This window comes from Amblyomma mixtum, chromosome 10, assembly GCF_055824585.1.
Source record: "Amblyomma mixtum isolate Tamu chromosome 10, ASM5582458v1, whole genome shotgun sequence".
In the NCBI taxonomy this organism is placed as follows: domain Eukaryota; kingdom Metazoa; phylum Arthropoda; class Arachnida; order Ixodida; family Ixodidae; genus Amblyomma; species Amblyomma mixtum.
Window position 1 is genome coordinate 24,617,888 of NC_143021.1, and position 25,942 is coordinate 24,643,829.

Below are 25,942 nucleotides of genomic sequence, written 5' to 3' on the forward strand. Positions count from 1 at the left end.
GCCACATGGTCTGCTTTTCATCGGTATATCCTGGCACTTAAGATTCCAATAGAGCTATCGAGGTTCTCAGATGGTAGAACGATCCTTCTTCTATTCTCTACAGATATTTTGAGCTTCGAGGGTATCTCAACAGCCCGACTATGCTGCTCAAAAGCAAACCCTGTGGCCTTGGAACTTTTGACGGACCCTGTACCTTCTCTGCGTGTCTTCCGTGCTGGTGGTTCAATGTGTATTACCAAATCCCTTGTCTTGTTACTGCGCTGAAGTTCTTGCATTCTGTAGCATATAAGGCAGGTTTTCGAGAGAAGGCAGCCCTAAGGCCTGCTTGAGCAGCAATGCAACAAAAGGCTTGATTGCATGCCTCGCATTGCTATGCCAGATTAGAGCCGTTTCCAGCTCTGCAAAATCACTTTGTTGTCTTCGAGCTAAATGGTCAGTGAATCCACCACTCTTTTTGAAGACACTGGATTTTATTTCTCGAACACAGATACCATTCTTTAAGTACACACTCCCAAATACTGGGTGTATATACTGAAAAACAATCATCTTGTAACTATGCATGCAGACAACGAAGACGATGTCCAGAAACACAACAAACAACTCCACACTTTGTCACACCGACTAATGTTTGGCACAAGCCATATAGTATGCACATCTGGTGTGTTGACTACTCTTGGGCCGATACATGGCAAGAACTGTACCTGCTGCGGAGAACGGATGATCATGGCCGACACCTAATCGTGATTTCTTCGCTGTTCAGGTACTCGAGTGATTGGCTCAAAAACACTGCCTGGAAGCTTCTTCGTTACCCACAACCACACCAGACCAGGGAGCAGAGGATGGCCACATGTTGAGCGAGAAACTAAAATGGCATTCGGCCAAACGAGGCCAACCACGAGGGCAGATGCCAGTTTCTTGAGCTTAACAATCTTTCGCTTATCTACTGCGCAGATTCATTTCAGTAATAAGCACAAGATGTCCACATGTTGTACTAGGATTGCCAACTTTGAAACGAAGCGAGTTCATGCAGCGGGGGAGGTGATGAGACGCTGACAGTTAAAAGAGAGAAGTGAAAAATAAAGAAAGCAAAATAAATTGGTTTAATTAGCCCCTCAAACTTTCATTTAAAGCAGTTTTACAGCAGTTAATGTGGATTAAAGCAACATCTTTCGCTTCCTGCTTGAAGCCCCTCATAGGTGGCACACCCGCTACATTTTTAAGGTCGAGGTCATCGCAGCCAGAATTGGTATGGTTTAAGGTTATCACCTTAAAGGCAGCCAGATGTTTGTGCTGCATGCAAATGCTGGGCGGTCTGAGTGTATGCATGTCACCAGACCTTAACAGAGGAAAAGCGCCGGTCCTCAAGTCTACACCTGGAGCTCTTTATTTACAGCTACGACAACGGCACGGAATCCAGGACAGTTGGCAACCCCAGTTGCAACTAGACGAGGCTGCTAGGAAGCCGTCGCCCAAACAGCGACACTGTCATCCGAACAGGGACCAAGAATTTTTACGGTTACTGAAAAACAAAAACTGGCTTTCAAGAGTCATAGCATCTGCCCATACGAAGTCTCGGACTAACGCAATAAGGGTCGTGCAGATCCCCACACACGCAAGCACTGCTGAAGCCTTACAGCGAGTGAACGACTCATTTCATCAGTAGTACGCGCAAACCACACCACTGTGTTGAGTGACTCGGATTCAGCTATCGGCAGCAACTGCCGCAAACCCACGCAAGGACCTGCAAACTCGGCAGCACTGCCATAGCGACAACGTACACATTTCTCTGGCCTGGAATGCAGCGTCTTGCCACCACCGTGCTTGCGGAGAAGATTTCAAGAATGAGCAATATATACGAGATGAATCGCCCTTAGCAGCCAGCTTACTGATTCGGCGGTGAACACAGTCCGGCGAGTAAATATGCGCTTATGTCTCTCTCCGCCGAGCTCGCTTCAACAGCTCCTATAAGCACTACATCGGCAATAAAGACAACTATAGACGCGGAAGACCAATGATTGTTTTGCTGCACCCAATTACATTCCAAAAGCACTCTAAACAGAAAAGAATAAAAAGGGAGTAAAGTTGTCCTCCAGCACACATCCTTTTACAAAAGGGAGTTTGCTAGAGGTCAACTTACTCCCCTTTTTTACTCCCATATGGGCATATTCTTGTTCAGACTGTACGCAGACCAGCACTGACCACAGCAGAGAGGTCCAACAAGGCCTGCCTACGAATGCAGCGCAGTGCACAAAAACAGTTACAAACCCATCATTTCACATAAGATAAAAGAAAGCGAGTCAATACTGTGCTTCACCTCACAACTACGGCAGTGAAGCAGAAGCTACATGCGCAAGGTTTCGGCTTCCAGGTATGTGTGGTTGGCTTGAAAGCGCGCGACAACGGCACGCTTGCGGAAACCATCGCCTAGCACTCTGTGCTTCCACTCCCTTGATGACTGCACAAACTGAGTCCAACCCCACAGGAGAGACATCATCTGAGTGAGCATGCCTTCCTGTTAGTTTTATTTCCCGGCCGTGGAGGAAGGAAAAATTGGAGGAGAGATCGTGATGGCACTGTTCGCGAAGCCATGCCTCTCCCCTGCCTCTCCGTCACCTACGGCAGCAAGGGCCGCCACACTGCTCCTGAAAAACAATGACGCCATTACTGTCTACCCCATAAAGTAGGCTTAGGGATGACGCAAGACTTCTGGAATTGTTTTGCAAAGCATTCGGGATGCTTGGGGCATCTCCCGTCTATTCCTTCCTCCATGTTCCCGGCCCTCCAATGTCCAGGCATTAAAAACGTCAAAGGAAAGGTTTGCACTTCCAGGAATATATCGATAACAGTCACTTCAATGGAAAAACAAAAAACAGATTTTATAAAGATATCGAAGCCTAAGTTGAACTAAATACGATAATTTAAAAATGTCTGAGCACAATAAAACTACGGGAATACAACCAAGTGCACACGGTAAATCGAGCAAACTTCATAACCGCTCCATCGCCTGCCAACGCAGCATTATGGCTACAGAAATATCGGGCTGTTTTGCCATTAGGCCTAGCTCTTGCGTGACATCTTTCGGCAGGCCTCCTGACCTTTCTTTGGTAAATAGGTTGTAAACAACCGTTTCTGCACTTACGTTAACAATTCACGCAGTTCTGGGAGCAGAAATTCGAATTATTCGCAGTTTTACACGCTTTACCACAGGTGACACACGAAGCATTACAGGGGCTAAACTAAGTGATAGCCAAATTTAACTTAAATACTTAGTCCTGCTAGTTTTATCTGCACTACAGTTCACATTCTATCTTGAGATGATGCGTGTAACATCCAGATATTGCACGTGGCCATACTAAGTAAAGCCGCAAGCTCAATCAACGTAAGCAAAGAAATGAAGTACCTTCATGCATGCTTCATGCATTAAAATTGCCATAGCTTAGATTTCAGTGTTACGGTAACTTTGCTGGACAAAGGTACACACCATGTGGTGTAAGTTGGAACGACAGTTCAGTTGACATTCATTGATACAACAATCATTAATAACGAGTAGGTAATACCGGTGGCGTGCAGAAAAGTGTGCTAAGATGCAAAAGCCAGACAGCACCATACCATCAGTTCTGCAATATTAGTAATGTAAGTAATTAATGCAAACATCATCGCCATTATGTCAGAATGAACGCACCACAAAAACAGCAACACCCAAACAGAGGGCAGAAATTTCAAGTTATAGCCTGGAACTAAAAAATGAAGACACTGCATGCAACAGTAGAAACATAGAAAAAATAAAAGTCACATAAATGCATACATACAAAAGAAATCCAAGAAATATACGTATGCGAAAGGCCAGTGAGTTCAGGTCTGCTTGGGTAAAATTTGTAGAAGCAAATTAGTCATGCGGACTGAGATCTTGGCCAACCCTTCGTTATACAGATCACTGTCATGGCGAGAACGCATACTCAACTTCACTTGGGCAAACAGCACGTGAATCCTGAATTTAGGAAACATCATGCAGTGGTTAAAAGAAAAAAAAAGCTCAATTTGGCAGCTCGCAAGTCTGGAGTTGGACATACTCGACGAGTTTGTATGCAACCATTCTGACTGAAGTCACTGTCGGTCACTACAGCAAAACCGGAACAAGTGTCATTACGTTTCACTAGTTTCTCAGTTTTCTTCAAGTTGGCGAACCGTCTGGTTAAAAACACTTTCCAAACCATACCGTACGCGAATTGAGCCCAACGTCTGCAGCGTGTTCCGTATTTAACGGTCCGGGTTATGAAAAATTCTCCTCCTTAAACTACTCGCCCATTTGGGCTGACACACTGACCACAAGGGGAGCGTATGATGGTCTACGTTTTTTTATAAGTAATTTAAAACTGGAAGTTACCGGGATTATCCAGAATCTGAGAAAAACCGCAGTCAGCTGCGGCAGAATTTTCACCGAGGCGAGCGAATCGACTGAATGGACATGCTGCGCCATCTGGCGAACAGCAAGGCTCACCCCTACTCCAAGTCGGCACATTGGTTACCTCGCACTCCGCCAGATGGCGCAGCATGTCCAATCGGTCGATTCGCTCGCCTCGGTGAAAATTCTGCCGCAGCTGACTGCAGTTTTTCTCAGATTCTGGATAACCTACCATACGGCCGCTCTTTTCTTTTCTTAAAGTATAACTTACTTCCAATTACTAAGCTTTATGACTATCGTCTGAGCAAGTGTATGAAAAACGAGGTGTTGAACAATATATCTTTTCTATCCAAATTAGCTGGTTTAGAAAAACGAGATGCAATGTACAGCACAAGAAATATAGCGCAATGGAACGTAAAATGATACAGAACTTTCTATGGTAATCAAACATTTGAAAATGAACTACCACGACTTCGTAACAAACTCGCACAAAACGATATTGATCTCCAAAATACTACACGCTACTATTTCCGAGTATTTTTGCACTAGATCTAACCTTTTTTTTCTGTGATTTGTTTACCTAATTCTTCTTTCTTTCACCATTCATTGTAAGTTTGCTTTCCAGCCAGCACAATGCTGTTGATTTCATGCTGACCACTGTAACCTGATAAGAGCTTTGCTATATGTATTTTTTTTCCTTTGTTATCTGTATTTTCTTTTTTTCTTGCGTGTGTGAAAAAAAAGCCAAAACACTGCATTGCTGTCAAAGTGGGGGCCCGTGGCCTTGTCAAGCTGTCAAACGGCAGCTTTTACTACGGGTCCCCGCCATCATCTGTACCATGGTGGCAAAATAAAATTTGAATTTGAAATTCCAATTTTAAATTACTTATAAAAAAATGTAGACCATCATACGCTCCCCCTTGTGGTCAGTGTTTCAGCCCAAATAGGTGAGTAGTTTCAGCAGAATTTTTCATAAACTGGACTGATAAATATGGAACACGCTGCAGAAAGAAAGTACTATTGCTACACATGTCAGCAGATTTAAATACCAGCATGAGTGCTTTACAGTGCAGCATACTTGCCACTAGCATGCCTAAATGAAACCAATGAATGCGACAGAACAAATTGCAATTAATGACATAGTGTGAGGCCCATTAGTAGAAGCACACAGGTCAAGAAAGAAAGGCTGTCCTTTCTAAGGCTACACCTATACTTCGAAAACAAGCTGAACGGGAACGAGATGGGTCTGTGAGTCAAACCCGCAGAAAGCTCGGCAAGCGTGCGAATTCATGGAGATCTGCACTTGGGGAAGAAGGGTTCCACAGGAACTAAAACTATTTTCGTTATTTATGCATACAAGGAAAACAAATCTGGCACAGATATAAAAATTCCTATACTGATTTCAGAACTGCATTCTATTTTAAGCTAGCTGGTACAGTTGTTGAGTAATTATGATTAGCACCCTTATAACGTCATCCCAGGGGTGGCGGAAAAAGTGTTCCGAGTTTATTATGACAGCATGTTCACAAAGCCCTGTTATGAGGAATAAAGCTATAAGTTTTTATTTATGAGCTGAGCATGAATATCAAACATTTATTACAAAAATAACTTACACAAACTATTGAGTGTGTACACAGAAAAGGCGAGAGCTTTATTGAACTCCTCAATATCTCGGGATTAATGTGTAAAAAAACAAAATTACTCTCATTCGTTAGTAACTGCTGAAGGGATGAGTGATAGCAATCGCAAAAAAAAAAGTGAAAGCTGAGAAAATAAGCTTCAAATTTTATTCACACGTTCGGCTCCTTTATATAGCCTTGTATGCCACTGCTTTTCGTCAGAGAAATGTGCCACTGCAACGACAGAAGCTCTGATCTTCTGATCCCTCCTCTTCAAGGTAATATTATAATAGTGGTGCCTCGTCATTGACAACCCGCATAATTCATCGGGGCTATGAGAGGCGCAATTCGCTCACAATTTTAGATGAACACGCATAAAAAAAATGACTTTCTATACGTGTTCTGTATATTTTCATCATCATCATCATCATCAGCCTGACTACGCCTACTGCAGGGCAAAGGCCTCTCCCATGTCTCTCCAATTAACCCTGTCCTTCGCCAGCTGCGGCCACCATATTCCCGCAAACTGCTTAATCTCATCCGGCCACCTAATTTTCTGCCGGCCCCTGCTACGCTTGCTTTCTCTTGGAATCCACTGCGTTACCCTTAAAGACCAGCGGTTATCGTGCCTTCGCATTACACGCCCTGCCCAAGCCCACTTCTTCCTCTTGATTTCAACTAGGATGTCATTAACGCGCGTTTGTTCCCTCACCCACTCCGCCCGCACACTTTTTCGTTACGAGGCAAATAAAGACCAGAGCACTGCAAAGAATAATAAAATCAGAAATTGAAAATTTCTGAACAGACTGGTGATTTTATTCGCAGCATCGCCCCCTTGATAGAGAGAAACGAGTGCATTTCAAACATTGCTGAAGGGCAAACTGTTCTGACAGAGCATGAATGATGCGAACGGGTCGACGACAAAACTGTCCAGAATGAGTGAAAAGCCAAGCAATGGCTTTGAAAAACCACACCAGGGAGGTGATGGACGATGAAGCATAAACCGCATTGGACTGTTTTTCTTTGCAGGGAAGATGCTGCACAGTGGAATGTTTCTGAAGTTTGAGAGTGCCTGATAATGAGGAGATCTGGACCACTTTATAGTCTATCAGCCTGACCCTGGATAGCATGCTATTAGCACATGTTCCGAGATCGGACCAAACCATCGCGACATTTAGGCAACGAAAGAAATAACTCTTTCTGCAGACTTTATGCGGAAAAGGCTCCGAAAAGGAAAAAAAATCTCCACTTATAAACAGGTACTTTGAGAACAGATTAAGGTTCCGGGCAACGGTAAATTTGTTCGCTACTCAAGCAAGAGGTCATCCGTCCATTTCTGTCAAGATAATGCAGCATGACTGTTGCTTTTGCAGTCTTTTGATGCGCTTACCGACTGTTGCATCTTGAATGGGTAACCAAGAATCCTCAGGATTTTTGTGGGAACCATCTGGCAAAGTTCGATTCCATTGCGGGATTTCTTCCAGTACCATCATGAGACCAGTACCATGAAGATCTACCATGCCGGTCTAGTAAGTATGTGGGTCTAGCACACCACGGAGCTAGGCACCGCAAGACATCACCACCGAGTTACGCGGTCGACTGAGTCCGGTCCTGACTTTTCTTTCCTTCTGTTTTCCTGGCAAGCCGAGGGCTTAACTTTTCAGAACAAAAGAAAAAGAGGCCTGCAAACAACGCCATCCGCCGTCCACGTTGGCAGCCGCTCCGGAAACTGGGTGGAACGGAGTTAATTCAGGCTTCCTGCACGCAAATGCCCTGCAGGTGAATAATACTGCTCCATTTTTCATGTTTCCGCACCAATTGCAGTGTACTATTTGGTAGGTTCGCAAAAAACCATCAAGCATCATTGGCTCTCCTACAAGCTTAAAGGTGCACTGAAGAGGAATCTGAACTTGTCTTTTTACAGCTGGAACTCGATCTACACGTTCCGAGTGCTCTTAGAAACTTCGACTTATTGCCCTTTGAGGCCGATTTCCCTAATTAAATCGAATTAACGTCCGGCTCACGCCTTTATTTTTTTAATTCTCCCCGTACGGTGGGTGGAGTCGACCAACGCGTGGAGTGCCTTTCAGCCAGCTCAGTGGAGGCTTTGCTTTCGCTTTATTTTGTTTTTTAGGTTTCCGTGAATAAATAGTTTCATTCGCAGATAATATAGCCCCAAAATAAGCCCGCAGAAATAAAAATATGCGCGAACTATTTACTTCTACGGATTACTACATATTACTCCGCCGATGGCAGAGCGGCAAGCCGCCGCAGGGCTTAGGTGGAAGGCACTCCACGCGTTGGTCGACTCTGCCCACCATACGGGGAGAATTAACCCATTAGCGCCCAGCGTACTTTTAAAAGTACAGTTAATTTTTTTATAATTTCACCACCAAAGACTGGAATTTTATTTTCAAGTAGGGCATGCTTTGGTCAACAGAGGATTGGCCAACCACCCTTAACTAATTTGGCGCACTTCCTCTGCTCAGTATGTTAGCTTTCCGTGGTGAAACTTCAGGATGTTTGTTTCCCACGAACTGCACCGGTAGTTGCTTGCTTATAATTTTATCACGGCCGCATTTATGTACATATTACGCTAGTTTCAAGTACAGAGCAGCACGAAAGACGAAAGTAAACAACGGATGCTTTGAATGTGCCGCACCTTTGGCGTTTTTTGCTCTGTGATGATTTATAGACTGCTGTACTTTCTATAGTACACTGGGTCTTCCTGTGTGCAGAACGGCGCCTATTTATTCCAGTTCTTAGATCTTATGGTTCCTTCCAATTTTTCGGAAAAAATCACTTTGTCTGCTCAGCAAGGCGACGAGGGCTGCTGTACTTGCCGCTAGCGGTCTTGAGTATGATGGTGGTATGATTTTAATTGGTTGTAATAAATTTTGGTTAGAAGAACTGAAGGTTCTGCAGAGCTGAGAGTTACTGTTATGACATTCACATCCTCTGCGGAAAGTACTTGAGTTCAGAAATGAAACTTTTGGAAGCGACTGTTGTCCTGTCGTCACCTGAGGTGATTTCAATGCTTAGTGACCATTTTATCTTTTTTTTGTAATTTTCTTACCTCTCAAGACATTCTTGTAACGCTCCACTAGGAGGAATTTAGGGCTAGAGGAACCGTTCGCCAAAACGGGTTTAGGAAGTGTCCACTCGGGCCAAAGAAAGCGATGAAATAGAAGCAGCTATGAAACATCGATTCTTGCTTCAGTAGTGTAGGTTACACGCTTTTATTGAAGTCTACGATCAACAGTATAGTAACTAGGGCTGTCAACAATAACAGCAGTGAGCCTACGTGTTTTGTAGAGTGGTGGTTGCCTATAGCACAAGAAAAACAGATTTTTTTAAACCCAAAACTCCTTTCCTTTTACAACAGTGGTATGGCAGGTGTTGACCTTTTGCATCAAGCCATCTACTGCCAGTTTATCAGCATCAGGGACACAAAGTGATAGTGGTTGTTGACACCAAAGCTCAACTTTGCAATTGTGAAAGCCTGAACAATCTGTCAAATTGCTAGAGACGAGCCTGCTGACTATTTTTGCTTTGGTAAGAACGTTACTCATTATTATCTACACCTTGGCATGCAGTAACCAGCGGTTTGCAGACACTGTGGCTCAATCGTATCTGATGCTTCTTTGAAAAGGAGAAAGCTTTCCGTGCAAAGTAGGCTAACTGCGGTGCCAGTATAGCCAGAAATATTCATGAGGGCCTGCAAGAAGTGTTATATCACCCTGCGTAAAAATCGCAGACATAATTACAAAATTCACGCCACCAATAGGAATGCAGTGAAGTAGCCACATGTGCTACGGGGAAGGCCCAGTGTACTATAACAAGTACACCTGTGTAACCTCTGGAAGGAATAAAGCAATCGTGACGAAATTTCAGCGATCTCTTTTTCTTTATATGAGAGTATTATGTGCTAAAAATGAACAAAATTCCTCTGTTAGATTTTTCTTGGTCCCTAATGGGTTAAAAGAAAAAAAAGACGGGAGCCGGACGTTAATTAGATTTAATTAGGGAAATTGGCCACACAGGGCAATAAATCGAGGTTTCTAAGAATGCTCAGAACGTGTAGATCGAGTTCCCGCGGCAAAAAGACGCGTTCAGATTCCTCTTCACTGCACCTTTAACTTCACCACATTGCGTTCACTGCCTCACTGTGCCAATAATGACGTCAGCTCTCGCACCCTGTTCACAATCAGGGCGACCAACACACGTCGACAGAGAAACGCGACGCACGCACTGACTCCACGGGAAGCACAACAGCGAGAAGACGTCACAAGAACACCGAGCCACGAATGTACGACAGAACGGTACACACACACATCCTCACGCCCCGTCACACTCCCGCCAGGGACGAAGCAGCTCTGGTTTCCCCCGAGTTATCAGCAAAACCGAAAGAAACCAGACACTGCGTGCCCGAAATCCTGCACTCTGTTCAGCGTCAAAACTCGCAGTGTGTCAGCGTGACTGCGTGAATCCGTTGTTAAGTGACTGCGCTGACATTCATCAACATGACCGCAGTTAGCGTGTCTCTCAGTGGAGTTGGATCACTGCCGAAACCTTCGATGTCGCTGAGGGGGCTGAGACAATTGGGACTGAAAGACCAGTCATGCAAGATAGTAATGCTGGGGAAAAATTCCTTGGCGTCAGCGCCTAGCCAGCGATGAAGCAGTGTCCAACAGTCAGTGAGCATCCTCTTTTTACTGATCCCATCGCCAACAAGGGAGAATCGCATCAAACTACACTGACAAATTTTATGAAAAAAGTAAAAGAACTCCTTGTTCACAGCTACTTGTTCAATACTTTTCTCAGTTGCAGCTTTAGTTTGCAAGTTGCTGGACAGCTTATCACGGCACCTTAAATGCTTCCTCAGTCATTGAATGTCGTCTTTTCCTTATCTAGAGTTATATTGTGCTTTTCGCGTATTAAATCATCAGCTATTACAGCCAGCATTGTGTCCCGTTTTTGTCAAGCCTGACCTCTGAGCCAAGCGAAAATTTCAACTGGTTTCCAGACCCAACTTCAGCCCTTCAATGACCCTGAACGTTATCTTGTCCTGTTATCTTGTCTGAAAGACTTTGGCTATGTTCAAAGTACAGTTGCGCCCGACGTGCAGATTACAACCACAGTTACAACAAACGCCTCCAAACCAACACGTTATCATCTGCAACTTGCTCCCGAAGCTATCGAGACAGCCTCACTCTGCAAATCATCGTGTCGCTGGTCGTGCCTTGTTTGACTCGGACAAAATATTCATGCGTTATGCGATGACTGCCCGTTGAAAGAGGCAAACAAGCCTGGCTTCTCAACTGCCTCACGTTCCCTACTCGAGCATCTTTCAAGACGATGACGAGAAGATAACCGCCTACTGACAGGTCCGAACACTTCAGAAGATAGGTGCAGTTTGCAGAGCACAGGATCACTATCTGTCTGCCCAGGATGTATTCCTGTTCTATGCACTCTGGCAAAGTCTGCAGTTTTAAGGGGGGAAGAGGGTCTTAGAAATATATTTTTATTAATGAAGTCACAACCATGAAGTCTTTGGGGAACATGAATTTGATGTGCTGATTCCAAATACGCAATTGAATGCTATGTACAAGTCCTTGTGCACTTATGCAATCTGTTAGGTAACTTTTGCTGAGAGCTTGAAAGCAATTCTACTGCAGGAAACTTGTTAGACTGCATGCCATTGGCTTCTCTTGACAGCAAGCTATGCAATAAGGGTGAAATTATCATCCTGCCTGTTGCAGAAGGTGAGTTATAGGATTTTGAAATCATCAGTTTCTTCCCGTTTGTGAAGTGGCAAATTGAAAATCCTGTAACTCGACTTTTGTGATAGGCAGGATAACAATTTTGCCCTTATTGCATAGTTTGGTGTCAAGACAAGCCAATGGCATGCGTCCTAGCAAGTTTCCTGCAGCAAAATTTACTGAAGACTCTCGGCAAAAAGTTGCATAACATATTACATAAGTGCAGGAGGACTTGTCTTACATACAATTAAATTACATATTTGAAATCATCACGCAAAAATACATGTTTCTTGAAGTTTCCATTATTGTGACTTCACTAACAAACATTTTTTTCCTAAGACCAGCTTTCCCCCCTTAAGTCAAAAGGCCACGATATCATTAGTGATGGCTACAGCCTCTGACGGCTGCCAAAAAGATGTGAGGGGGTGTCGTAGCATTGCCAAAGTGGCAATGTTACAGCAGTGCATGTCCACGGTATTTTGTGGATGCTACTACCCCAGCATGCATCGTAATAGACTGTTGACCACATGTGGCATAACTAACCTTGTGGAGCTGGAAACAGCTGTCGACACAGTATGCAATGCCCCTTCAGATGGACACACAGACTTGCCACAGGTCAAAAACAAACAGGCGGCAGAACTACTAAACACGCTCAATGTGAGCCGTTTAGATTGTGAAAGAAAATTCTCGCCCGAAAGCATTCTTCCGGTACTGCCTTAGGACATACAGCATGTCAGAAAGACAGAAACCAGCTAACAGAGCACCCCACAGGGCCAAATTGGCCGTGTCTTAACACCGCTCAGTTCCTTGTCTGTCTCAAGAATAGCATCATCCCAACAGCAATGAAGAACTTTATTCTTCATACCACACTGCCTTCGGTTCTTTCAGGGGAGACGCTGGTGTTGAAATGAACGCTTTATTATTAAAGATATCGCGATGAAATTTCATGAGTACATGCGTTTCTTCTTCCTCTTTGTAAAAATATAATTAGTTTCCGTTTATCTCAATTAGTTCCCATAATATAGGAAAATAACTGTCGCTCCGAAATTGCCATTTCCAGGCTTTGCAGGCGCAAAATACCTATATAGATATTTTAGCTAGAGGTCGAATTTAGACCCTGAGGAACTTTTCAGGCAGGAACTTTTAGAGTGTACTCATGCCGAATATGAAATTTTTCTAAAACCGCAATTTTCGCACTTCTTTATCACTTCAAGACCCGCGTCTCCCCCTAAGTACATCAATAATTTCGCATTTATGCCACGGCACAACAGCTAGGATGGCATCAGCCTAATTCTGCTGCCTCTCTTTGTAACCCTCCAAAATGTGGTCACCAGAAAAGGACTGGGTGTGGTCCTTTAAAAAAACAGCCGCAAAACAAGAAGGCAAAGCAACACCACAATGCAGAATCAGTACTGCATTAGCGGAGGAGCTCAATTTTCGCAACCTGCGACAAAAAAGTGCTCCAAGAAATGAAAAGCGAAGAAAGTACACCAGCCATCCAAAACAGGCTGCAACGGACAGAGAACTTCAGACGTACTAGTCTTTGACGCGCTGTGGTCTTTGAAAAACAGCTCTAAATAAAGAACGACCAGATTAGAGCTCGTCATCACTTTTTTCTTACAAACGGACAGTGATATATGACAAGAGAAAAAAAAAGAAACCCGTGGTCTAGCACGTACACTTTGCATTTCCGACTCCAGCATCACACTGTAGAAATGTGGCTGCGGGATTAGAAATTTTCTTCTCGGAAGTAGTTGAGAAAGAAATGCACGCAAAAGTGAGAAAGGCTACCACTCTATGTCTACTACTGCCTCCACACACTGCTCTGTATCAATTTTGCTTTTGCTCTCAAAACTTTGCTGCCATAGAGCAGGAACAACATTTACACATATATATATATATATAAATCCTGACTTTGTTGTGTGTGCAGCAAAGTGGTGACCAATGCCACTGACAGGCAGTTACACAACCCACGGAGGCCATAGTCAGAAACTCCACACGGCCACAAACGGAAAGCCCGATAAACACTTCACATCATTTTGCTTTCCTCGCAAAACAACAATGTTACAAGACGGCCAACAGACAGTCTCTCGTCGACCTGTACGGTTAAGAGGGGACAATGGTCTTAAAACTGACCTTTTCACTTATGGTTAGAATGTCATGAAATTTTGCACACAGATGCGTTTTTCTCTTCTGATTTTGAGAAATGTAGCCATAATTGAGCCGGTGGTTTTAGATCAAAAGTTATCTTATATTATAGAGTGTAACTAGGTAATTTCTTACGCAGCTTTAATGAACTATCTCATGGCATTTTGTTGCTTTTAATTACATGAATTGATAGCCAGAGAATTCTCATACCCGGTGACATTCTTCTTTTTCTGTTTAGGCCATGTATAAATGGCAATTCACAATTAGCTTAACGAGTTGCAGTGTCAAATACTGCGACCTTTTACTCTCATCACAGCAGGATGACATGCCTTTAGAGAAAAATGAAGAATGTCACTCGGTATGGGAACTCTCTGGCTATCAGTTCATGTAAATAAAAGCAACAAATTGCATTGAGAGAGTTCATTAAAGCTGCATAAGAAATCACATAATTACATTCTAGACTTTGTAAAATATAAGACCACCAGCTCAATTCATCATCATCATCATCAGCCTGACTACGCCCACTGCAGGGCAAAGGCCTCGCCCATGTCTCTCCAATTCACCCTGTCTTTCGCCACCTGCGGCCACCGTATCCCCGCAAACTTCTTAATCTCATCCACCCACCTAATTTTCTGCCGCCCCTTGCTACGTTTGCCTTCTCTTGGAATCACAGGAAAAAAACGCATCTGTGTGCAAAATTTCATGAGATCCTAGCCATAAATCAAAAAAGGTAGTCTTAAGACCCTCGTCCCCCCTTAAGTGGCATCAAGGATAACAACTCACGCTCGGTACTGCTTCCCTCCTTTCCGGTCACGAGACCGGCAGGAAGCACTACTGGCCTCACAACCCCTTTTCCTCATGCTGGCTGGAATGACGAGGCTCAAGATTCTCAGCCTACCACAGCTTCTACAGGCTGGGGGTCCCGGTTGTGAGGCTTGGCGAGGCCGATGAAGTTGGACGCGCGGCAGAGGACGCTCAGCTCGTTGGTGAAGACGATGCTCGGGTTGGCGTTGTCGCCGTTGGTGCCGTCCAGGTGCACGCGCGGCTGCCCCGGGAGCCGCCGCGGAAGAGGGCGCACACCCGGAGCGTGCACGTGCAGTGCCTGCAGCCGCGGAAGACGCGGAAGCACCGTCTCGAGCAGCTGCTGTTGCTCCGCAGGCCGCAGCGGAGCACTCGATGTCAGGCACAGCAGCTCCAGGGAGGGGGCCTGCAATGAGTACGTGGCTTGTACGACTGCACAGGACGCGCAAGAAATGAGACAAAATGAAAAATTTCAGGGGGCACTTTGCTGACCTAAAGTGCGGTGAGCCTTTAGAGCGGTGTTGCTGCTTGTGTCCCTGATGTGTGGTTAAGATGTAAATTAAGTACGCAATTCTTTGTGAATAATAATTGCTGGAGACACTGGAGGGCGCTTGGGAGGCATCCGTCTGATTTGATGCCTTTCTGCAAACACTCTCCAGCGTCCTAGACAAGGAGAACTGCACATGCGTTGGCAGGAAGTACCGTAGGCATTAGCACACTCGGCTGTGGAACGGAAGGATGGTGGTTCGAATCCCGTCGTGCAAAAAAATTTTGTTCTGGTCCGACTAGAAAAGCGCGACACCTCTGCTGACAACCTTCTGTCGGCAACAATGAGGCATTAAAGGCTTTCGCCTTAAAAACAAAATTTGGGCCTTTCTTGGCCACATTCTTAAAGAAACAAATGCAATAGCTTTTGGAAGTTGGCCCATCCCTAGAAAATGGACAAGGTGGATTAGTGGATTGATTAAGGTGGAAGAGTGGGTCAGGTTAGTGTAATCCCATATGATAATCCAATGGAAGGTAATGGAACATTTTAGTCCTCAGAGTTTCAAATTTGGCGGTGCTGATGATGTCACGATCCTCTCGATCAATCAGGGAATTTTGTTACGGAGAAACCCCGGTGGCTTTTGCAAGACACCAACCTAAATGCTATCCAATTAAAAGGAATGAAGCTATGTAGCTGCAAAATGAATTCTATGCAGCTTTGACATATTCTCTTATTCAAAGAAAAACCTGCCCTGGACTGAATTCCAGGACCAGTGCCTCTTTTGGGGCAGTCACTTTGCAAACTAAGCTGGCCATCATGGATAGCAGCTGTCACAGCAAGGCCAATCTGATCAAGCATGAAGCCGTAATGATGTCAGTCCATCAATACAGCAGTCCAGAGGAACATGCCGGTCTAATACCCCTGTCACACGGGCACTTTCGATGCTCATTGAACTCGATCTGCATCGAGATTTTCGAGCACGCTTGAAACATCCGGTGCTACATGGGCATTTTCAATGCTCCTTGGGAAGTTTCCCTCATGTGTGTTAGGTGGCGCCAAATGTTCCTCCAACAGCCATAACAAGGTGATGTCCGGCAACACTGTGCAGTCGGGAGCAGCGACAGCCAAATCCGTAGCCAGACGTGCGACACACCTCTGTATCTGCTGTTGTGCGATGGAACGCGAGGGTTCGAAGCGTCTTCGCGATTTTTGCGTAGACTACGGTGTTTCTCTTCTGGTGCCGCAAATCATCTAGGTGGTCTAGCCAGCAGTCAATATGAGCGGCTGTATCGCGCTCGCTCTACAGTTTGCGCGTCGACGAGCAGGAGGACGCCATCTTTGTTGTTTACACTGACGGCGAAGCTTGGAGCGTGGTGTCGAGATTATTTATAAATATGTTTGCATATAAGCAGATTTATAAATATGTTTGCATATAAGCATATTTATAAATATGTTTGCGTATAAGCAGGCATAGTGCCTGAAACTGTTCTGTCTTGCATTTTAATCAATTACAACAACAACAGTTGTAGTTTTGTTTTGTTAATTAGCGTTTATTTTTGTAGCTTCGTGAGAGCGAGAGTGCTTTCGATTGTGCTTGGAACCTCAAGCACTCTTGAGGGGCTGGCATCGAGTCGAGCAGGATCGAGCTCGATTGCGCTTGAAAGTGGCCGTGTGGCAACCGTTGATCTGCATTGAGTTCGATGAGCATTGACTCAATGAGGATCGAAAGTGCCCGTGTGACAGGGGTATAAGAAACATGACAGGTGTTCAATAGGCACATCGCCGTCATGATGCAGTGACATGGTTAAGCATGCCAATTTGGAAAACACCATCAAAAGGACTAGGAAATGACATTTATCGAGGTAAACTCACCAATGTACATGGGTACAAAACAGCCATTTTAGTCCACCAGATAATTATCACGAACTCTCCACACCCTTCTTCCATATTCATCACTCCCAAACGTGACACTAGGCAGGCACAACATAATAATTTTAATTTACCCATAGCTCACAACATATACGGGCGGCACTCAATATCTTTTATCGGGGGGCTAAAATATGGAATACCGCTCTGTGTTACATGAAATACATGTTGAACTTTGCGTCTAAACTAAAACGGCACTATCTCAACAAGGAATTTGATGCATCAAGCTAAACACATGCTGTTGTTCATAGCAATGCTCCATATAGTGGTTGTTTAACTCTGACAATGTTTGTAATGGATCCATCACTAGCCATAGCGGCTAAGGATCCAGATGACTACGCAGCAATTTCTGTAACAATTTCTGCATGAATAAATGTTCTGCTTCTAAACCGAAGCAGACAGGTGATTGCTATTCCATCACTTGTCGTTTCACTGCAAGAAATTTGAGCTAGCTTCATTAACACAGGACATATCGAAAACAGGAAATGAAGCCCCTCCTCAACTAATAGAGTGTGGCACAGCCTGAAAAAATAAACACATTTGGGACCGCAGCCTGTCAGTCGACATGTTGTGGGTTGAAATCCGGTTTGTTTACTTCCAAGTGGCCACACCTGCCTACCCCACCTATCTGCGCAGTTTCGCACGCTGTCATTGTGAGCGTATCATGGATGCGGAGCTCGAGAAGAGACTTTCTCAAGTGACTGCCACGATGCGCTTTGAATCGTACAAGCATACCCCGTGTAGAATTCCATACACTGCTCAACACTAGCCCACATGGGTACCTTGTTACTGAATACTAGCGAAAGCAACAACAACTTTTGGAGCGATAGCTCCACTACTCAATGTTTCCCCAAGGTCATCGGGTGTTGCAGTTTGACCTTCAGCAGGAGGAATGCCAGAGGTGTGGCTGTGATGTCAGGCCACGTCATTCGCCGCAGCTGTAACCGCTGCTCCGACTGCCACCTTGCCAGGTGTGGCCATGTGATTATGCATGTGATTATGCAGTTTTGCCATAGATGGGAGCATGGCTGACAGTGTGCCTGAAAGGCCTGCGAGGCATTTCAAGCATCTAACCAAGCACAACCAAGTGTAATGGTGCTTTCGCTCCGTTTAACTAGGTTCAGAAAAGTTAAACCACTGCCAATTTTCTAGAGGGCTGATGGCAAGAGTGCAGCTATGACAATGTGCTTGCAGTGGATGGCAGAGCATTTAGATCATACCTGTTGGGAGACTCCCGTTTCAAAAAGTGAATATTCACAGTGGCCACTTTGCGAGGGCTTACGGATGGCTGTGCCATCTGGAAGCGGTAAATAAAAGCTGTCGCCATTATCTTCTGAAGAGCATTTTTTTTCCTGTTGTTTTACTTCTTAATTTATCTATCAGACTGCTACATCTGAGGATTTTTGTTACTGCACCAGTTTCACTAATTTTATTGACAGGTGGTTGTGCACTGATCAACTTGGACACAGTGAACATTATTAATCAGACGCATCATGACAATCCACAAGACCCCAAATTTTGGTCCAATCAGACCACCATTTTTAATACACAGATCTTATGGGAAGTTTTACAACTGATAAGAATTAGAGAGCTCTGATGAATGGGAGGCGTCATATATACAGTTTTACAAAATAACACCGCCTGTCACCGTGTGGTTATCAGTCGGCCTAGGAATTTAAATATCAGGGTTCTTAATAATAAATCAACAGTTTTGTTCCAGGGTCTCATACTTTGCATGAATGCTCTTCGGTCTATGCACTAAACACATTTAGTGGCAATCCGCAAAGCAGTTTCATAGTCCTTTAACACGTCGGGAGCAAAGGAGGAATGAGGAGCATCACTTTTGACAGTTAGCGTTCATGCAGCTTTTGCTTGTCGAATATTTTCCAATAGACAGAGGCTGTCTTTCCACCACTAGCCCAACATTGGCAACTTTGGCAAAGCTTCACGAGTTGTGGTCAGTTATTCTGGAGATAAGACATCTACAACAGATCTCTGTATTCAGCTGCCAGACTTACAAACTTCCTCTGCGTAAACTACTGCCTTGTTTGAGTGCAAAAACCACTCTCAAAGCAGAATAATTATGTTCTATGTTCTTTCAGAGGTAGTTTAACATGGGCAGTTGCATGGATTACCGGAATCAATGAAAAAGTGCTCTTGGCTGAGAGTGCAGTTTTCGCAGAGCTCAGCCATGCACTGGATCTGACAGTGTGCACAACATGCCGAACAGCAACGCAGTAGAAGTCCTGCTTCAGTGGATGGGCGAGTTGTGAGGTTACTTTAAAGACGCGTTCCGCCCACTCTTTGAAATTGATACCATAATCTTGTTAATCTTTCTGTTCTGCTGATTATCTACCTCTTCGTATACCTATGTACGACCGCAAACCCCCCCCTTCCCCCCCCCGTTCTTCTCAAAGGGCCTCAGAAAGGGGCTCTCAATAAAGTTGTTGTATGTCCGGGATGTTAAAGGACGCTGCTCCACAAATATCCTCCAGCAAGAATTATTTTAATGCATTCTGTGGAAATTTTAAAAAATGCATTGTCAATTTCCCGCTTGCTTTTGAGGTCTGGTAGGCGGCATGAACACTCGGTGGCAACCATTTTGAAGCCAAGCTCGAACACCCTTTTCTGTGGCCCTTTAATGCCTCTAACTGAACATTTAGGAAAAAAATAACATGATGACGATGAGTCATTGCTTCTCTCACAAAAAGAAAAAAAAAAAACACCTGTGAAAATTTTACAGCAAGGCACCGCACACAGTGATAAAGAGTAACTCAAAGCTTGTATTTCCACCTTGTTTTTGGTGTCATCTACTTTTCATGATTAGTTTGTTCTTAATGAGACCTCATTCCATGCATCTTGGTTCCAACAACTTCGAGAGCTCTCTGTTCATTCCCTGCAGGAAAGGCCAACTTTTGTATTTAGACTACACCATGCATCGTGTCTAGCGAGACAGTTGTGGTATGCCACTGCACAGCATGTAGGGTTCTAGCTCAGCAGTTTTTCCCTCCAGAAACTCCAAGACAAGAGCTGATGCTAAATTGTTTTTTAAATGATGCGGACCATAGTACGCTACTCAACGAGCGATGTTTGTACTCAAACCGGCCAGTAGTTGACAGTGGAATTTTTCCGAGTCCGGCAACCCAACATTCAAATCTCTGCAGCATACATAGTCCTCTAGCCATGGACCTAGTGTCCAAAGCCAATGAAGCCTGACCAGCCTGAAGATACCGCCCAATACCTTGGAAGGGCTGTCAGCTGTGAGCGTCACTCTTGATGTGTGAATGAGCTACACGAACTGTTTTAGGCAGCACCCGGGGAAAAAAAAAAAAATTGACGCTTCTCGACATCAGTGCACCAATATCAGAGATCTGGCTGCACTTCAGAAGTCTGCACAAATACTTTGAGCCCACAAAATAATCCCCACATTTGATTAGAAAATGAAGGGACGGCCATACACACTAGTGGAACTAACGGGCATGAAAGACAAAATTTATCCTTTTGAGCATGGATAAACCCTTGTGGCTGGTAGCATCAGCTTTCATTTGAAAGAGGAGGGCTGTAAAGCGTTTCTGTGAACATCTATTACGGCACATGAATGTCACAGTGAACGATGGTTGTCAAAGTATTCACTAACAGTTGGACAAAAAGAATGCAGCAGCGAATTTTCCTCAAAGGAGGTCCTCCAGTGAATGGTAAAACCACCATGGCATCCCAGTAAAAAAAGAAACCATTGGAACCAATTGGACATTCCAGTTGGAACTAAATGGACATTCCCATTGCTTCCAATTGGATCTCCCAATTGGTTCCAGTTGTGTTTTTAGCCCCCGACCAATTGGATCCAACTGGACTAGCCAATTGGACCCATTAGGCCAGGCAGTGATTTCACCCAGAAAATATTCACAAAATATGTTACGTTCATTGAGAAATGTAGCTAAATGTTTAAATAATAAGCTCTAGGATCTTGGATAAATATTTCTACAACTTAAAACATTGTAATGTGCAAAAGGAAAACTGATTTATGAGGACTGCAGGGAGACATTCTGCCTAGTGCCAATCAACATTTTTCTACGGAATTGAAATTAACATGCTTTTATGGAAATCAAAGCCAACAGACACACATACATCACACACAAGCAACACTGCACATTCAGGCACTAGTAGCATACATTAGCTCAATATGTACATCCAGAGAACACACTTCTGCTCCAACCCAATTTATTAGGCTCTCATGCTGGGGCCAGTGACGCTTGCCCACTGAGCGCAGTTATTTAATTTAATTTCAGCTGCAGTGGTGGTGCAGATGATGAGTACAATTTATTAGGCTAAGCTGCTGATAGCTTTTATTGTAAGTACCATATTAGTTCTACCTTTTTTGTCAAACATGCAAGCATTCATTGGATAAATTGGGTGCAGTTGGGTGGACCAATTGGATGCAATGGGTAAGACCAATTGGAAACCCAAATGGTCCAATTGGATAGTCCATTTGGACCATCCAACTGAAACACAATTCCAATTGGATAGTCCATTTAAACCATCTAATTGGAACACCATTCCAATTGGAACCAACTGGAAACTGAACTCGTCCAATTGGAACTAATTGGAACCCATTGGAAATCCAATTGGTTCCAATGGTTTTTTTTTTACTGGGATTACAGTTAAAGGTGCACTAAGAGTGTTCTGGAAAACATCGTTTTTGTTTTCATTTGATTTCTTTTTTTTGGTTTCCATGAATAAATAGTTGCAGTCGCAGAAAACAGCTGCAAATTAAGCCCACGGGTATAAAAATACACATGGACTCTTTGCTTTTATGAGACTGCTACTGCAGGGTGATGTGCCCTACCGCCTGCTCCAGCATAAGTGCGCTTCGCTTCTTTCCTTGTGGTGTGTTGGTGATCACGGTTCCACTTTCTCAAAGGTCCCATGTCTCCCCCACTGCCCAGTTTTGCAGTCGCAGCACCCATGGATCTACACATTTCTGTGTGATCTCTAGTATGCCATCCCATTTTGTTGCAAATGCTGTTCGGTTCACAAGCAAACCACACACTTACCGCCGATGGCAGAACGGCAAGCCACCAGGCGACTGGTAGAAAGGCACTCCTCGCATTTGTTGTTTCTGAACTAGGCGCAGAGAGTAGGAGGATCAACGAACGCGAGGAGTGCCTTTCAGCCAATCGCCTGGTGGCTTGCTGTTCTGCCATCGGTGGAGTAACACGCAGTAATACATGGAGTGGTCTTCAAAAACGTGTGGTTTGCTCACGAACTGAACAATACTTACAACAAAACGTGACTGCGTCCCACAGATCACATGAAAAAGTGCAGACCCATGGATGTTACTGGATTGCAAAACTGGCCAGCTGGGCAGACATGGGACTTTTGAGAAAGGGGAACCGTGATCACCAACGCACCACAAGGAAAGATGCGAAGCGTGCACTTCTGCTGGAGTGGGCGATGGGGTGCATGACCCCATGGCAGCAGTCTCATGAAAGCAAAGGGTCCTCCTGTATTTTTATTTCCATGGGCTTAACTTGCGGCTTTGTACTCTGCGACTGGAACTAGTTATTCATGGGAACCCCTGCACAAAATCAAAATAAATGCGAGAACAAAGTTTTGCTGAATGCTCTTTAGTGCACCTTCAACTGTCTTTCGACCTAGAAGTCATGGCATGGAAAGTGGTTGGAAGGCCAGCTTTGAGGGACACTTGCTGATGTGTTCTTGAGTTGTTTCCGACTATATATGGGTTGCAGCACTCTGTCACAGGTGCTATCATTGAGAATGGAATGTAACTTCCTCAGTGGAGGCTTGCGCTGGAAGCAAAAAGTGGACAAGGAACACATGCAGGTCATTTTTTGCCGTGCTTCTGGTCTCAAACACCACGGCCGCCACTACGACTCTGGTGCAACCAGTGCGTGTACTACAGGATGGAACAGACTGACCTTACTGTAAGAAATGCTTCGGTGCGGCAGACAAGGACAAGACGTAAAAAACACACCACAGAGCACCATGTGGTGCGTTTTCTAAGTCTTGTCCTTGTCTGCCGCGCCGAAGCACTTCTTGAAGTATGGATCACCACCTGGCCGACCAAGCAACCCTTCTAAGACCGGTTACCTTGGTGAGCTGGTCGTGCAGCATGTGTGAGCTGAGGGTGAGCGCGGCGTGCTCCAGCTTGAGGACGCGGAGGCCCCCCGCCTGGGCGGCCAGCACCACGCCCAGGCCCTGGGCGTAGCAGCACAGGCCCCTGCGTCCCAGATGGGCCAGCCGCAGCTCGCGCACCCGGCAGCCCTGCAGGAACATCACGCTGTGCACGTTGCTCAGGCCGCATAGCGTCAGCCGCCGCAGGGGCCCCAGACGCGAGAGGGGCACCAGGGAGCCGGCGCCGCACGTGCGCGGGTCGCTGCAGACGGCGCAGACGCTGTGCGCGGTCGTCGCACTGCCCCGGATGTCCAGCTCGTGCAGCGACACCGGACCCCGGGCCAGGTCCTCGAGCGAGTTGGGCTCGGCGAGGGCGCACGCCGGCAGCGACAGCGCCCGCAGGTTGCCCATCCTGGCCACCAGCGCGCAGCAGGACAGGTCCGGCGTGAAGTGGAAGCGGCTCAGGTTGAGCTCGGTCAGCGCCGAGCAGGCGGCGAACAGCGCCTTCAGCGGCGCCTCGAACCTGGCGCCGACGCCCGGCGGGAACGTCGGCCGGTTGAGCGGCAGCGGCGACAGCAGCGTCAGTGCGTTCAGAGACGACCAGCGCTCGGACCGGGCCGCGGCCGCCGACAGCTGATCCGGCTCGTCGACGGTGACGCACATCTGGGCCATGTCGTCGGCGGGCGACTGTTCGCCGGCCGCCGGCAGCAACTCGGAGAGGTGCACGCAACTTCGCGACTTGCGCGGGCGCAGGCGCAGCGCGACGTTGTTGCACAGCGTCGCGTAGCCCCGAAACGCCTGCACGAGCAGCTCGTCGCCGCCGAGCAGCAGGTGCCACAGCTCGCGCGACTCGATGAAGGCCGAGCGCGAGGCGTACGGGCAGCGGCCCCGGGCCGCGTCCGTGGTGTACGTGAAGCGCTCGAGTTCGGCCAGCGGCCGGTCCCCGTACGCCGTGGGGGCGCCGGGCGAGCAGCCCTCGCAGCTGCTCGCGCCCAGCACGTGCACGTGCAGATCCCGCAGGCGCGGACAGCGCGGCAGAAGTCGGCACAGGGTGTGCACATGCACGCTGCTCTCGACCAGTTCGACGTACATGGAACGGAGGCCCGACGTGCGCCGGTTGTTGTTGCCGTCGAGCACCATCAGCGCGGGTCCCATCTCGTCGCGGCCCTCGCGGCATCCCAGCAGGGACCAGTGTAGGAGCTGCAGCTTCGGGAGGCGGGTCAGGACCAGGGAGAACAACGCGCGGCTGCTGAGGCGGCAGTTGACGCAGCGAAGCGCGGTGAGGTTGGCGCACCGCCCCAGGCCCTGCTCGACCGTGGTCGAGAGCGGCAGAACGCAGTTGGTGAGGTCCAGTTCAGAAATGGCCGCAGCGCGCGGTAGCAGCAGGAATCGGCCCAGCGTCTCCTCCGAAAGGGTCTCGGCAGAAAAGCGCACAGTGCCAACGACCGACCGGTCACTGGTGATGCTCGCGAAGCGCATTGAGGCATCTGTCAGGGCCAGGAGGTCTTCCGGGTCCACGTACTTGAGGATCCGTGTCCATATCTCGTCCGGCAGCTGAAGGAAGTCGCAGCTGGGCTCGCAGTCCTCCATCTTCCTGGCGCTGAGCTCTTGGTGGCCCGCCGAGTTTTCACGCCAGCGAAATCGTGTGGCTCATGACGGCTTGCGAGAACTGCGCACAGGAGCACGCCGCTGGCACAAGTGAGGCTGCACAAATGTAAAGGTTTCCGGGTTACCGTACTGACATACGGGCGACAAGTGACCGTTGGAGATCATATGGGGAAGAAAAAAAACAAAACCCACGTGACCTTTAAGGCAGTTTGGATTGACTCCGCTAGTATGCTGCCTGGAACTGGAAACGAAACTGACTTCGTTTCGGTTTCGAATTTTGTGGTGCTTGGGATTTCTGACTATTCTGTACAGTGGCGAGTAAGAATGGTTACCAGAAGTAACCGGCAGTGGAGGTTGGTTATTTCACATCATCAGTTTTTCTATGTATTGGTGCAGGCGCAGTAACGTTCCGCTAGTCACCAAGGATCGGATGCTCAGACCTCTTTCGGACGTACGGAAACGGACATTTCTTGGACCGTCTTGTGGCAGCTGCTAAAAAATTAATAAGGTTGAAAGTATTAATTCCTTGGCATTATCTGAACACTCAAGAAACAATTAACATACATACAGCTTTCTCAAAAAATGATGATGCAATCCCGCAGGCAGGCAATCCCAATAATATTTATAACCGATACTCTTAATTATTAACAACTCTACATAATCTGACAGCTTTGAAAGAGACAAAGAATGCAACGTTAGATCACTACAACATAGCACAACAAGGGCACACCGCACATTCTAACCTTTCAAGTCATGGGCTCATCCTCCTATGCCCAGTATGAAGTGTGTCAATATATGCTTGTGGTGGATGGCCAATAAGTTAAGTTCTTTAAAGAAAATTTGCGCCCTGTATTCAAGCTGAGACAGGTTCAATTTAAGAGGTTCAAATGCAAGATCCCGTTAAGTTGAAGAGCATCATTACTCAATAAACAGTGAAAAAAATTTAAGACATCATGCTAAACACATACTTCTACTGTTGCTGTTGACACCATCAGATTCCACACGTTCCCCCTCTCACTGTGATCCTTACCATCTCGTCACATCAATCGGACAGTAT

General features: G+C 46.1%; 1 protein-coding gene across 1 annotated transcript; it reads right to left on the reverse strand.

The window, feature by feature from the left end:
• Positions 1 to 12,616: 12,616 nt before the first annotated feature.
• On the reverse strand, positions 12,617 to 25,066 carry LOC149325401 (uncharacterized). The gene is made up of 2 exons (XM_089562928.1): positions 23,254 to 25,066; positions 12,617 to 15,138 (listed from the first exon to the last, which is right to left on the reverse strand). The coding sequence occupies exons 1-2, from the start codon at positions 24,865 to 24,867 to the stop codon at positions 14,821 to 14,823; spliced, it is 1,932 nt and encodes a 643-aa protein (XP_089419054.1). The 5' UTR covers positions 24,868 to 25,066; the 3' UTR covers positions 12,617 to 14,820.
• Between the last annotated feature and the right edge of the window lie 876 nt (positions 25,067 to 25,942).

Excerpts from the sequence above, each read along its gene's own strand:
- LOC149325401 (XM_089562928.1), bottom strand. The coding sequence starts at position 24,867 with ATGGAGGACTGCGAGCCCAGCTGCGACTTCCTTCAGCTGCCGGACGAG. Across the intron at positions 15,139-23,253 it reads TGCACGACCAGCTCACCAAG|GCCCCCTCCCTGGAGCTGCT; the intron begins GTAACCGGTCTT and ends TACTCATTGCAG.